The sequence below is a fragment of the Marmota marmota genome, unplaced genomic scaffold, assembly GCF_001458135.2.
Source record: "Marmota marmota marmota unplaced genomic scaffold, marMar, whole genome shotgun sequence".
NCBI lineage: Eukaryota > Metazoa > Chordata > Mammalia > Rodentia > Sciuridae > Marmota > Marmota marmota.
In genome coordinates this window covers 284,810-298,729 of record NW_026005793.1, presented here as the reverse complement: position 1 = coordinate 298,729, position 13,920 = coordinate 284,810, and the positions used below count along the sequence as shown (strand labels likewise).

At 36.2% G+C, this 13,920-nt stretch overlaps 1 protein-coding gene across 1 annotated transcript; it reads right to left on the bottom strand.

The window, feature by feature from the left end:
* Nucleotides 1-6,053: 6,053 nt before the first annotated feature.
* LOC107160975 (tripartite motif-containing protein 51-like) lies at nt 6,054-12,906 on the bottom strand. The gene is made up of 6 exons (XM_015507537.2): nt 12,375-12,906; nt 11,995-12,090; nt 9,874-10,104; nt 9,184-9,206; nt 8,217-8,314; nt 6,054-6,825 (listed from the first exon to the last, which is right to left on the bottom strand). The coding sequence occupies exons 1-6, from the start codon at nt 12,783-12,785 to the stop codon at nt 6,329-6,331; spliced, it is 1,356 nt and encodes a 451-aa protein (XP_015363023.1). The 5' UTR covers nt 12,786-12,906; the 3' UTR covers nt 6,054-6,328.
* Nucleotides 12,907-13,920: the final 1,014 nt, after the last annotated feature.

Genomic DNA, 13,920 nt, shown 5'->3' with positions numbered 1-13,920 from the left:
CACACCTGCAACCCATCCTATTTGGAACATGAAAGATGCAACCACAAAGCCTCTACAGACTCTTGATACACTGCATGGACTTTTTCTAGAACTTCCCTTGTACACAGATAAGTGTCAAGGATGAATTTGCCCAGCTGTTACTAATTATGATCTTAGGATATAAAATCAAGACTTTTAATACAAGAATCCTGGGATTTAAGGGAGAGTGTTCAGGAGAAGTAGCTGCCCTGATATTTCCTGAGCTACAAAGGCATTAGGCTGCCCAGGAGGCCCTGTTTTTTGCCCCAGATTTTCAAAGTGTTAGGTGAGGAGAACTCCTCATTTTTGGGGACCTCAAACGTTCATATTTGCCAAACTTCTTCCCTAAAAGAGAAATCAAGGAGATACAAGCTCTCAGACATTGGCTTGGGTATCCATACTTTCTATCTGGAAGATGCAGTGTGGTCACAGTGATTTCTGACACCTAGGATAAAGCAATTATATAAGGTCTATCTCAGGCAAAAAAATTTGAGACTGCTGCTGTGCACAGGGGTTCATGTCAATAATCCCATCTACTCAAGAGGCTGAGACTACTTGGAAGGATAAAGAATTTAAGGTCAGTCTGGGACTGAGCAAGATGATCTCAAAAAAAAAAAAAATGTTCGGCAGGGGGGCTGGTTTCAGACAATGTTAATGCTGTTAAAAAGTTATCCATGAACTTGAGTTTCACCTGGGAGCCACCAGAGCATTCACCACTTCTGTTGAAGTGTTTGTGAGTAAAAGAGGGGAGAGACAAAAAAAACTACCAAATAATCTCAGAGTCTGTGAAGTCAAGATACTTAACCTCTGAGCTATTGACTGTTTCTATCTCCTATGATTGTGGAGGCATGTTACAGGCAGGAAGTGGAAGCTACAAGCTGAAGACCCAGACTTTTTGCACAGACAGCCACGGTGGGACACTGTTAAACCTTTTGCATGTAGCCAACAGCATGAACCTTTGGAACACACTTCAATCTTTATGTTTCTTCCCCATGATTTTTATTTTTAAAAGTTTATATCACTATCTTAACTTTTAAAATTTGCCTTTTAATATCAAACAGAATAATAAATAGAAGACTTTACCAAACTTGAAATAACTGAAATACATGAGTGATCTGTAGAAAAGTAATAAATCTGATCTATTTACAAAAACATTGTATAAAATGTCATTTTGTAGCCAGCATGGTAGCACACTCCTGTAATCTCAGCTACTCAGGAGACTGATGCAGTAGGATCACATGTTTTTTTATAGGCTGGGCAATTTAGCAAGGCCCTGTCTCAAACTCAAAAATGAGTAGGGCTGAAGATGTAGCTCAATGATAGAGGATCACTAAGTTCAATTCCCAGTACCATACATACTCAAAAAGAAAATTATTTCCTTTCCCTTTCCATTCTGTGTAAGTAACCTTAAAAGTTACAAAAAAAAGTCACAATTTGCAAGGACACCTTACCAACCTTTTGAAGAATTGTGCCAACTGATCTAACTGTAAAGAGTACAGTGTAGTGCTGTTGATTGCTTCATGTCTGAATGGTGTTTCTTTTACTTTTTTCTTGTTTATTTTTATATATTATAATTTCCTTATAAAAATGGAACAATTCTGTGATATGTAGAATGTAAATTGGCATGCTTTCTCTCATACTAGACTTCACCTGTGTGTGTTGTGTCTGAATCAATCTGGTGGGAAGTTGAGTTGGTTTTGGGATTCATTACTGATGTCATTATTTCAGTGCTGCATGGGCTGCATATTCACCTAGCATTACTTTGTTTTAAGTGTTGGACTGGCTCACCAGTTTCTCTCAATATCTGCTCCACACTCTAGTTCTCCCTACAAACTCTTCTCAGGCCCTCAGATAAACTGCTTTTACATGTTACTCATCACTTGCTAGTCTCATTGGGCAATGGCAACATGAAGGATGTAGGAACATTCCTTGTGTTTCTGATGATGCAACCATGATCTTAGGCACTTTCCATGTCCCTGAGTCTTGGGAGGGGCTTTATCAGTGATTATGTCCACCTCCACCTGTAGGTCTAGACTCATCACATATTTGTATCTAATTTCTCTCTGCTTTTTAAATGTCTTTATTTCCCCTTTTCCAAAGGCAATAATATATTTGGCTCTTTGTGGCTTAAAGTTTTTTTAAACAGGAGAGATAATTATCCTCCTGGTGAAACAAAATATGTCCCCCTCAATTGCAATTTTTCCTATATTTTATTCCCAGTTATTACTGACATGTATAGTTATTTTCTCATGAAGTTATTTACTATTTTAAGTTTGGAGCTTGGGATACACCTCAGTCGATAGAGTATTTATCTTGCATGCACCAGGCCCTGGGTTCAATCCCCAGAACCCCCCAAAATATATTTTAAGTTTTAATGTTACACCATAGAGTCTGAAATTTATTTAAGTAAGGTGCCATTGGTATTGTGTGTGTGTGTATGTGTGTGTGTGTGTGTGTGTGTGTGTGTGGTAAAAGGATCTAAAATGTATTTTCTTGGTAAATATCTAATATATCATTCCTTAGCTATATACAGTGGAAAAACTGTTTGAATATTTTTTTCAGCCTATGCTTTTAAAATTTATTCATTTACATTATTGCAGTGAGAGTTTGTCCATTTTGATTGCTTCATATAATTGCTTTGCATGAGTGTACAACAATTTATCTATTCAACTGTTGGTAAGTGTCTTTGAGTCCAAATTTTAGGGTATTATGAGAAATGATGAAAGGAACAGCATTGCCTATAAATTTTACCTAATAAGTATATGTAGAAACTGCTGATAATATATGCTTATCCCTACTGGAATACCTAGGCCTTAGAAAATGCTTTCAGTAAGTAAGCCCAAATTTATTTTTTCAATTAATACTTTCTCTAGCCTTGTGTAAACATTATTTATTCTACATTTTGTCAACACATATTATTCATCTTTAAATTTTTATTTATTCTTGACAAGGTCTAGTGATTCTATTTATGGTTTGAATTTGCAATAATCTAATGACTCATAAAGGTGAGTATTTTTTCATATTTCACTGACTACTGTTGGAGTCCAGCTCCAACAGGGTGTCTCAGGAGACGAATGGATGGTGAGGAGTCGGCGAAAGGGTGGTGGAGAAACAACACAGACACCAAAGTGAAGGTGTTGATGCCAATCTTTACTTGTGAAATTGATCATATATACTTTTCATTTTGGCAGGCTCACAGTACTTTGTGGTTACAAAACAGGAATCATTATTCAAAGAAACAAAATATTTCATAGCTACAATTAGAATAGAAGAATGTATCTTGGCTTATGCATAAGCAAGCATTTATACTTTCAGTTCGTGTTTTGCTTTGAGCTGTTTCTGCTTAGTTAGCTTTTAATAATAGTTAGAAATGTCCCAAACTATTGACCTATACCTTGACTATTCTTTCTTGACTTACTGACTGGAACTGGTGCCATGGTTATGGCAAGTGGTTGACTTGTTGTTAATTTTAATCAAACAAGAGTAAGAGCACAAACCATTGTGCACAGGAACAAGAACAAGTTGCCCAGTACTAAGCACTAATCTGTCTTCTTAACATTAATTTTTCTTTTCTAGATTTTAATTTAATTTCTCAAAAACTTCCTTGACAGGAATACAGGGAGTTTTTCATTAGACATTAACAATTTATGCGCCACAGCTGAATCATTGCATTTAGAGCAAACAGATCTATTCTTTAGAAGTAGTTGCATTAATTGGGAAAGTAATGTTTTCTCCTTCATACTTAATGGTCATATGAGAAGTCACAACTATACTTATTAAAGGAATACAAAAACAAACCAGCCCATTCCCAGAAACATACTGCGCTCCTCCAGAGGATGGATGCCTTGCGCCATCCACCTCAGTAGGGCCTTGCCATTGCCTGAGTCAGGGGAGGGGCGCAGCAGACTACATATGTGTATTCTGTTTTATGATATTACCATTCAAAAAAATTATCAAAATTTTTTTACCAGGTTCACTTTTCTTTATTTACCAAACTTTATGCATCTCTGTTATTCAGGGCTCTCTAGAGGAACAGAACCAACAGGGAATATATGATTATTGAAAGGAGATTATTAGATTTGCTTACAGAACCAGAAGTTGTATAATCCCACAATGCCTATCAGCAGGCTGGAGAGTGGAGAAACCAGTAGTTGCTTAGTCTAAGATACTGAAGCTTCAGAAAGAGATGGATTAATGATGTAGTCCCAGTGGGATAAAAGGCCTGGAAACAACCTGATAGTCAGTATTCAGAGTTCACTTTGGAAGAGTGAAGGAGCTAGAGTCTGATGCTCTCAGGATTTTGTAGCAGCAATCTAAAACCCCTCAAGAAGAATCAAGCTAGAGGGCACTGATGCCTCATTTTTCCAATTTTTATTCTATCCAGGATTTCAACCTATGGCTGCCCACACTTAGAGTGAATCTGTACTTCAGTTTGCTCTCCTGTATGTCAATCATTTCTAGAAACACTTCCATTGACATGCCCAGAAGCATCCTAATCTTAAGCATATTTTAATCCAAACTGACAATTCAGATCAACCAACATAGCATCTATGATGCATGTTTATTTTATCTTTCATACATACTTGGTAAATATATTCTTTTTGGGGGGGGAGTGCACTGGGAATTGAAACCAGGGATGCTTTATCACTGAGTAACATACCATGTCACTTCTATTTTTTGAGAAAGTATACCACTAAGTTGCTTAAAGTCTTGCTAAAACTCTGACCCTACTGCCTCAGCCTTCCAAGTGGCTGAGATTATAGGCATCTTCCATCATGCCTGGTTCTAGCTTTTATTTTTTTGAGAAAAGATCTTGCTTTATTGCCTTGAACACCTGGAATTAAATCAACCACCTTATTTGGCTTCCAAGTAGGTGAAATTACAGGCAGAGCTCATAGTGCATGGCAATTTTCCAACTCCAGTTTTGTATGTTTACACTTTTGAAATATTATCTTTAAGCAAAAAGTCATTAATTTTAATGCAGACTGGGCTGGGGATGTGGCTCAAGTGGCACGCTCACCTGGCATGCGTGCGGCCCGGGTTCGATCCTCAGCACCACATACAAAGATGTTGTGTCCGCCAAAAAAATAAAAAAAAAAAAAATAAGTATTAAAAAATTCTCTCTCTCTTTAAAAAAAAAATTAATGCAGACCAATTAAATTTTTCCTCATTGATTATTGTTTTCATGTCTTGTCTAGGCAATTTTTCTATGAGACTACTATTTTCTCTTAAGTCAACCTGTAAAAGACTATGTATAGGTAGGGCTAAGGTTTCTTTTTGTCCACCTGTATAACCATTTTATTCAGCACTAGATTGATTGTCCTGTGATTGCCAATGCAGAGGAGAATACTAATGATTGTAAATATTCACATGTATGTTTATAATTTTAGAAAGGAAATCATCACACAGATGATTAAGAATGATTACTCAGAATAATGGACAGAAGGGATATATAGTAATATGTTTTGAATATGGTTTTTCCTCAAAAAAAAAAAAAAAACAAGTTAAAGTGTAATTTCATAGAGCAGTGGTGTTTTGACATGGGGCCTTTAAGTCATTAAAAAGGATCAGTGCATTTTTCCTGGGCCTGAACCTGAATGAAAGAGTGAATTTTGGGCCCTTGGAGAGTTATTTTTTAAGAAAGTGGGTTGTTATGAAGAATGCCATCCATGTGCTTTCACATTCTGCACTGGATGATTTCTCCTTCTGCTTCTCTGCTATGAGCAGATTCATCATGAAACTCACCAGAAACTGAGGCAGGATGACCTAGAACTTACCTGTCTTCAGAACTGTGAGGTAAATGAATCTTCTCTTTATAATTTACTCAGATGCAGGTTTTGTGTGAAAACAACAGAAAATGGATCAAGATGAGTAATTGAGTAATTAAAGTTAGATAAAAAAAGGAGAAAATTATGTTCTTATAACTATTGAGTCTTTATGGTCATGCTTGTTTGGGTAGAGAAAGAGACATGTTCTCTTAGGTTGAATTTTAACTTTATTAAATCATACTTTATCTATTCTTTCATTTGTGACAGTCCAGGAATAAATTAAAACCAGAAAATATATTCTATTTCATGTACCATAGGCAATTATATTCCTCAAATGAATAAATTTAAAAAAAACTAATTTTAGGAATATATGAGCTTTTAATATTATCACCATAATTAATAACAAAGTAAACAAGTTTTCACAACATTAGAAGGAATGTAAATTTAATAAAATATAACCTGTTTGATAATACCCAAGGAAGAGGGCTTCCTTGGATTTTTAATTTTTCATATATTGGGGCATAGTCCTTATCTATGTCTGGTCAGATGTGACTACAGCAGAAAACAGCATTGACAAGGGGAGAAAAGGAACAGAAAAGAATACTGTGTATCAGTGAACTTTGAGCAACATTAATGAAGCTCACTGTTCTGCCTTCATAATCCAGGAATACTCCTATTAGGCCAATAGGCCTTGGTACATATTGAAGGGCAAGTGGGGAGGTGGTAAAGAGAGTGCATTGGGAACCCTCCTTAACACATCCAAGAAGGAAGAGCCCCTCCACCTCATTTATCTTGTAATTTCTGTTATTTTTCCAATCATCATTACAGACTCCCAAAGCCCAGTTCCAAGAGTCTCCCACTTCCACCTCCCAGTAATATCTGCCAGTGGAAAAAGTGTGAGTACCCCAGGCAAGAAAGCATTCTGATGTTGGAATGATCAAGGAGGAACCTTGTGCACTGCATGCAACATTCACACTTCTCAACTCTCCATACAGGAAGATGTGGGAGTAGACTTTTTCATGACACAGAGTAATATCAACTGTAAGAAAAATATTGCAGACATGTATGTAAATAATAAGAAGTTAAAGTTCTAAAAAAAGTCTGAGAAGAAATGATACTACTGAGAAATGTGAAATTGTAACAGCAACAATGATTTTGGTTGTAAAATCTAATAAATTATGGGCATAAATAGTAAATCTACAGAACAAACAAATTCCTTACCACAGATACAGAAATTTGTTGAAAATGTGAAAAATCAAATATTGAGACAAATATAAAACTAATGTCTTTTAATTTAATTTTTATTTCAAAATAGCTACAGAGAGGATGCCCTGAATTCTCTGGAGGCATCAAAAATAAGTATCAGAAAAATATTCCTATTTCAAAAAAATGGTGTCATTATTTGGATGAGAGGTGAAGATTTTCTCTCTTGTAACCTTTTCTAGATAACTGGATAAAAATAACATTTATACATTTTAGAAATTATCACTTGGTGAAATTAATTCTTATTCATAGTTACTAAATATTCAAATATCTTATAAATGTTGTTGGAATCCATATTAATCCTTTCTGTTATTCCTCAAATTCAGTAATTTTAGAAAGAATAATTTAAAATTTATTTATGCAAAACTTTTCACTATCCCTAAGTTTTCTGCATGCTCTGCATTGCCCTTCATGTCTGAGATTTAACATATAGCTCTTTATATTGAGCAAACCAAAATCAATTTTATGTGTATTTTCATTTCTTGGTGATAAAGCTGATTTCTTCTCTTAGATTTCCTATAGCTATTCAAAATTTTATGTCATTTAATCATATATACCCATGGTAAAAACAACATAAAGTTCTAGTCAAATATTTACCCCCCAAAGCTTCTCCTAACAATTCAAATTAAGCAGGATGAGGTGACTTAAGCCTGAAATCCCAGAAGACTGGGATAAGCAGATGAAAAGTTCAAGGCCAGCTTGGGCAAATTAGTGAGACTCTGTTTCAAAAAAAAAAAAAAAATCTGGGGGCTGCATTACTGGCTAAGTGGTGTGGTGCTTGCCTAATATGTGTGAGGCCCCAAGTTAAAATGCCAGGACCAAATTTTTTTTTCAATAATGAACATACTGAACAACTGCATAAATTTATATGTGAAATTGAATAATGAATCTTAAATCTGAGTGTAGCTCTGCTTATTAAAATTTCCAATTTTATATCATTTTTATATAATTCAGGACATATGAGCCTGGATTCTATTTAAGTGGTTTTTTTTTTTTAAATCTTTCACTCGTTATACTATAAATTTGACTATAAAAACATACTCAAGAATTTGCAGTCAAATTATTTCTAAAAATAAGTAAAATATTTAATGAAAGAGAAATTCCACTCATGTGGTCCTAACAACAAATAATAGATTGAGAGAATACTGACAATGGGCTTATGCTTACCTCGGAAGCTGTTGAGCCTGTCAATTAGTCCAGTGATGGGTCCTGCACTGAGTTCTGGATTCACAGGTTGGACTATATACAGCTGCATAGATTCAATCCTGCAAGAAGGAAGATGCAGTTAACATATGTACAGTCAGAAAATCATGACTCTTCTTGATAAGACACTTCATAAAAATTCTTGCAACACATAGATGTGGAAATACAGAAATTATCACTTTGTGAAATTAATTCTTATTCACAGTTCCTAAATATTCAAATATATTGTAAATGTTGTTGGAATCCACTTTAATCCTTTCTGTTATTCCTCAAATTCTGTAAACATACTTAGTTCTCTGTTCACTTACGTATATTTAAGAGTAAAAATCTGGTGTCCATTTCCAGTCTGCACTGAAATCTCCCTATCTGCAGACACAAGCTTCTCTAAAAACTAGAACTGGCTGTTGTCTCCTTCACAGGAAGAATTTCTGAAAAATATTAGGTAGGGATATCTGCTTCCTGGAGGACCCACAGAGTTCTAAAATGCTGTGAGTTTCTTTCAACTGTCATTTAAAACTGTCAGCTTATACATACAAAATTAACAAATCTCTAGAGATTTCACACATTGGAGCACTCTATCTCTCCTGTTAGCCGCTGTTCCCTCTATTAGCTCTGTGAGGTGTTTGACTTCATCACCCTTGAGAACACTTACTACTTCTCCTTTATCTGCATAGGCTTTCCAGAATTGAAAAGAAAACAAGGAATGGAAGGATTTTTTAAATAATTTCTCTTTTGCCACATTTTTATTGAAGCTGCTCCTAAAATCACTGAGAATAGGAAGTAAGAGAGATGTCAAGAGTAGGTGAGGGAGGAAAATAGTAGATCAATGACAATAGTGACTCAGTATTCCAATGAATCATGCACATAGTAGTCCTGACTAGTACTGTAGAAACTTAAAATAGCATCTGCTGGGAGGCAGGTAAACACTCACCTGTGCAGTGTGTCTCCAAAGACCTGTGAAAAGAAAAATAAAAAGTCTGAGTGATTTTCACAGGATCCCTCTACCATTAGTTACAGTGTGAGATTTTTGATACATCGCCAGAAGTTACTACATCCTTGGATGCATGTCCCACTTGCTCTCTACTCAAACAAACAAACAAACAAAAAAACAGTCCACTATAGAGTCCTGGCAAAGTCTGGTTCTTCAATATTCTGTGTGAGTGGAAGGGGCAGAGACTGTGGAGTCTGGGCTCTGCTGCAATCATAAATAAGATCCCAGCCATTGTGCCAAGGCCCTGTGTCTCAGGTGAACAGCCACAAAGGAGTATTAAAAAGATCTATATTCTTGAATCACCCCATCTTGTTATGTCAGTGAGTTAACCTGATTACCTGTGTTCAGCTCACTATTTTGTGAATTTCTAAAAGTCCCAATTATGTTGTTGATTTTCAGATGGGGACTATACATTAATCATTCCATACAATTTTGTCTCTTACAGATAACATAGGAGGGAATCCTAGGTTTTTGGAAATCCTTGAAGCAGTGACCTGCTAGCAAAGTAACAGCAGTTGTGGGGAAATATGTTTATAGACCCAAACTGGAAGCAACGGGGGAAGTGGATTTCAGCTGGGAAATGCAACAGCTATACATGCTTATCCTACATCCCCATGTATCAGTAGTTACCTGGAGTAACTCCACATCTGATCTGTGGCATATTTCCTTCACCTCTTCATATATTCCTCTTAACATCTCTGTCATATGAGCCATTCTGGTTTTACTCTCTTTGAGCTGCTCAAAAATGTCTTTGCTCTCTTTTTGCAGCCTCTCTAAATGATGCTTTTCTTCCTCATAGTAAGTTGCAGGCATCTTCCCATATTCAACTCTAATTGCTTCTCTTCTTAAATTTATGTAGTTCTGCAGTAAAATTAAATTCATCAAAATATGGACCTATCCCTCTAACTCCTGTTGAAACTCCCTGATTCTAGGATATAACTTTCCTCTGTTTATATATGAATATATCACCAGTGAAATTCCACATCATATACTATCACAAGAATGGGATTCTAATCAGAATAAGTTATAATCTAAGTATGCATAATATGTCATAATACATCTAATCTCATGTATTTTAAAAGGACAAACAAAAAATAAAATAAAATAAAGAAACTCCCTGATTCTTGTTTATCTTATAACAATTATTTAAGCCTTCATCTTGTCAAACTTTCAGAATCCACAAATTTTTATTCCTTTCCTTCTTTTATAAATACTCATGGCTTCTTTCTTTCCTTTCTTCCTTCTTTTCTCTTTCTTTTAATTTTGTTAGAGAATCTCATTAAGTTGCTGAGGCTCGACTCAAACTTATAATCTTTCTGCCTTAGCCTCCCAAGCAGCTGATATTTCAGGACAGCACCACCATGTCATTTACTCTGCATCATGGTCAACAGTTTCATTCAACAAGTTACATTCACTTAATTCATGATTAAGAGTTTTCTAAAACAATCCACACACAAAAATAAAGTTGTTTTATCCTTTCCAACCCATATGTGGAGAAACAACCCATTTCATACTTAAGGACTTTAGACCCCAAGGAGTGAATTGCAATCCATTCACTTTTCTTGAGTTTAAGCCAAGTCACTTAAAGCCTACATACTGTGACCTCAGAGTGCAATACTAATTTCCATGCACTTCACCCAGCTAACTGTCATACTGAAGTGTCATTTAGCATCTGATTCTATTATCTGTCTGATACCATTTCCTTCAATTCTCCTCAACAGTCATTCCAATCTATGACATCAACTTCAATGTGACTTCAGCAACCTCCCTCCCAATATACCAAGTGCAATTATTTGACATGTGCTTCTCTCTGGGTTGACACCCTATGGCTATGTTCCTCTTTGTGTCTTAATCTCAAAGTAATTTTTTAGTGAAAAATTTTGCCACCAACTACTTAAAAAAATCAAACCTCATCTCCAGTCTCTGCCCTTGTACCCGCTTTCTACTTCCCTGCTGAATTATTCTAAAAAACCCCCAAGTTATCATATTCTAATATATCAAGAATTTCACTTATTTACAGGATGGCCATTTTCCTTTCTGATTTGTATCTTAACCTTTCCAATAAAAGATATTTGCAGGTTGAATTTTGCCATATTTTCTAGCTTATAATTTGTCATATTTATCATAAAACAAATTTTAAATTAATTTTCTTTTAAATTATAACACACTCAGGATAAACATTCACAAAGAAAATGAGTTATTTAAAAATTATTCTCAAACTTGTAATCTTCTACTCAAAACACAATGCTATGTCACCCATCCTATTTCCCCTCCATAGTTTATATTATGTTGTTAAATATTAATTAGTTGGGGTAATTTCAGACTCTTCTTATATTTGAACTATTTATCCCTCTCTCTGAAAGTTTCTACCAGGAGTCAGCTCAATCTGCTTTGGAAGCTGCATTTGAATTTTCAGTGACTACCAAATGCCACTTTTTGACTGTCACTTATATCTTCCCAGCACATGACATTGTGAGATGGCCCAGTTTTTTGTAGCTGTTGTGTAAGTACTAAGTGTACATTTACCTGTAGTAAAGCAGCACACTTTTGATAATATCTGTATCTCAGCTAGAAATACTACCTAAGGGCCATACTGCCCTAAATGGGAACTGAGGAAATACTTTTACTATTGACCCCACCCCTTTCTTGTTTAATCCTAGAGAAAACTAGGGTTTCAGTTCTATTTCCTACTTTAAACATTACACATATGCCCCCCTAAGTTCATGTTGAAGGCAGAAGCATAGAACTAACCTCCCATGAGCCCATAATCAACATCTCCATAGTCAGGTTTCTGTAACTTTCACAATATTTTTCCCATAAACACCGCATTTTCTTCACCATATTCTCCTGTAAAATAAAATCACAAATCATAGATGCAGCAAAAAAAAAAAATAGACCTTCACATAGGGAAAAAGCCAGAAATGAGAGATAAATTAACCCCAATGAAAATAACCGGGTCATTATGTTTTCTTTGTTCCTCTCAGATGTTTATCAAATATGGGAAGCCTGAGACTTGGAACGTGGAAGAGATTCTGAATGGGAAACAGAGAGAGTCATGCATTCCCCAAGGAAACAGACCCATATTGATTTCTTTGTTCTTACAGACATGGATCTTCAGAGGAATCACTTACCCTGTGTTCCTCAGCAGCAATTTCGATTGGCCAATGTTTGTGAGCTTCATGCTCCTGGGATTTAGAGCAGAGAAAACAGAGAAAGTTCTTGTCTTCTTCACAGAAGATCTTCTTCATCTCCTTATGAGCCCCACACATGTGTTCCTCAGAGCTCAGGAATTGCCAAAGACTGGTTTTTCTGACAATGGCTGCCAGTTTCTTCATACAAATATTTGTTTTAAAGTTTCTCTTCTGTACCATCTGCTTGCATTCAGAGCAGATAACATGATCTGGGAGGTCATGCCAGCCAAGGTAAACACAGGGCCTACAAAAGCTGTGCCCACAGGCTAAGGTGACTGGATCTACGAAGTACTTCATGCAGAGAGGGCAGGTGATTTCCTTTTGGAAGGCTTTCATGATTCTGGAATCCATGTTTCTGAGGAAGAAAAAACAGGTCACTTCTGAGCCTGCTTAGGCTAAAAGGTTCCAAGAACTATGCCTGAGGAGTAAGAACTACATTTCATTTTCTTAAAAAATGCTCATTAAAGCAAGACAAACTATATTTTATGACACAAAAGGAGAACTGATGCACAAGGAGAGCCTTCAGCTTTATATCAGCCATAATTTTGACTAGATGACTCACATCCCTTCCACACTGAGTTCCTGTTCCCACCAGAATAGAAATTTGAGTATTGATCTTCTGAATTTAGGTATAGGAATTGGGTCATAAGAAGTCTACAATCATAACTGTCCCCATTCCTCTTTCCAATAACTGGAAAAAGAAAGTCTATTTGGGTCAAGGAAGTATGAGAAATTCACAGAAAGTTTTATAAACTATCCCTGGAGAGCCAGGCATAGAAGCCCAGCTCTTTAAAAGTAAAACAAACAAACAAACAAAAGCCCATATGTATTACGGTTCTCTAGAGGAAGAGAACCAATAGGAAGTATAATTATAAAAAGAGATATTTTAGGTTGGCTTATGCGACCAGAAGGTGAATACTCCACAAAGGTCACGTGCAGTCTGGAGAGCTGGAAGAACCAGTAGCTGTGAAGTCCAAGAGGCTGAAGCCTCAGAAAAAGAGGGATCAATTGTTCTACCCTAGTCCAAGACTGAAACTTTCTGGATACTCCCTGGATAATCACTGGCATAGTCTGCTTTACAAGAGGAAAGAAGCAATAATCATATAGGTTCAATGCTCACATCAAGAACCAGTTCAGTAAGAATCAAGCTTACATCTGCTGCTGCTTCTTTGTTCTTCCAACTTTTATTCTGCCGCAGTCTGGCTGGGCACACAATCACCAGCCACCACACAGCTTGTAGATTCAAACAGCAACTCTTTATTCCCGAACTCACACCAGCCGTCTACAATCACGTTCTGGGGAAATCCACGTTCTCTGCCCAAATCCACTCCACTGGGCTTCTATCTCCAAAATATACTGTCTGAATCCCGTGAGAACTCAAGGGGAACTCAGGCAGCAGGATACGCCCTATTCCCAGCAGGAATAATCTTAAACCTTAAACCTGGAACCTAAACTGGGAACGCCCTAAACCCGATTATCTTAAACC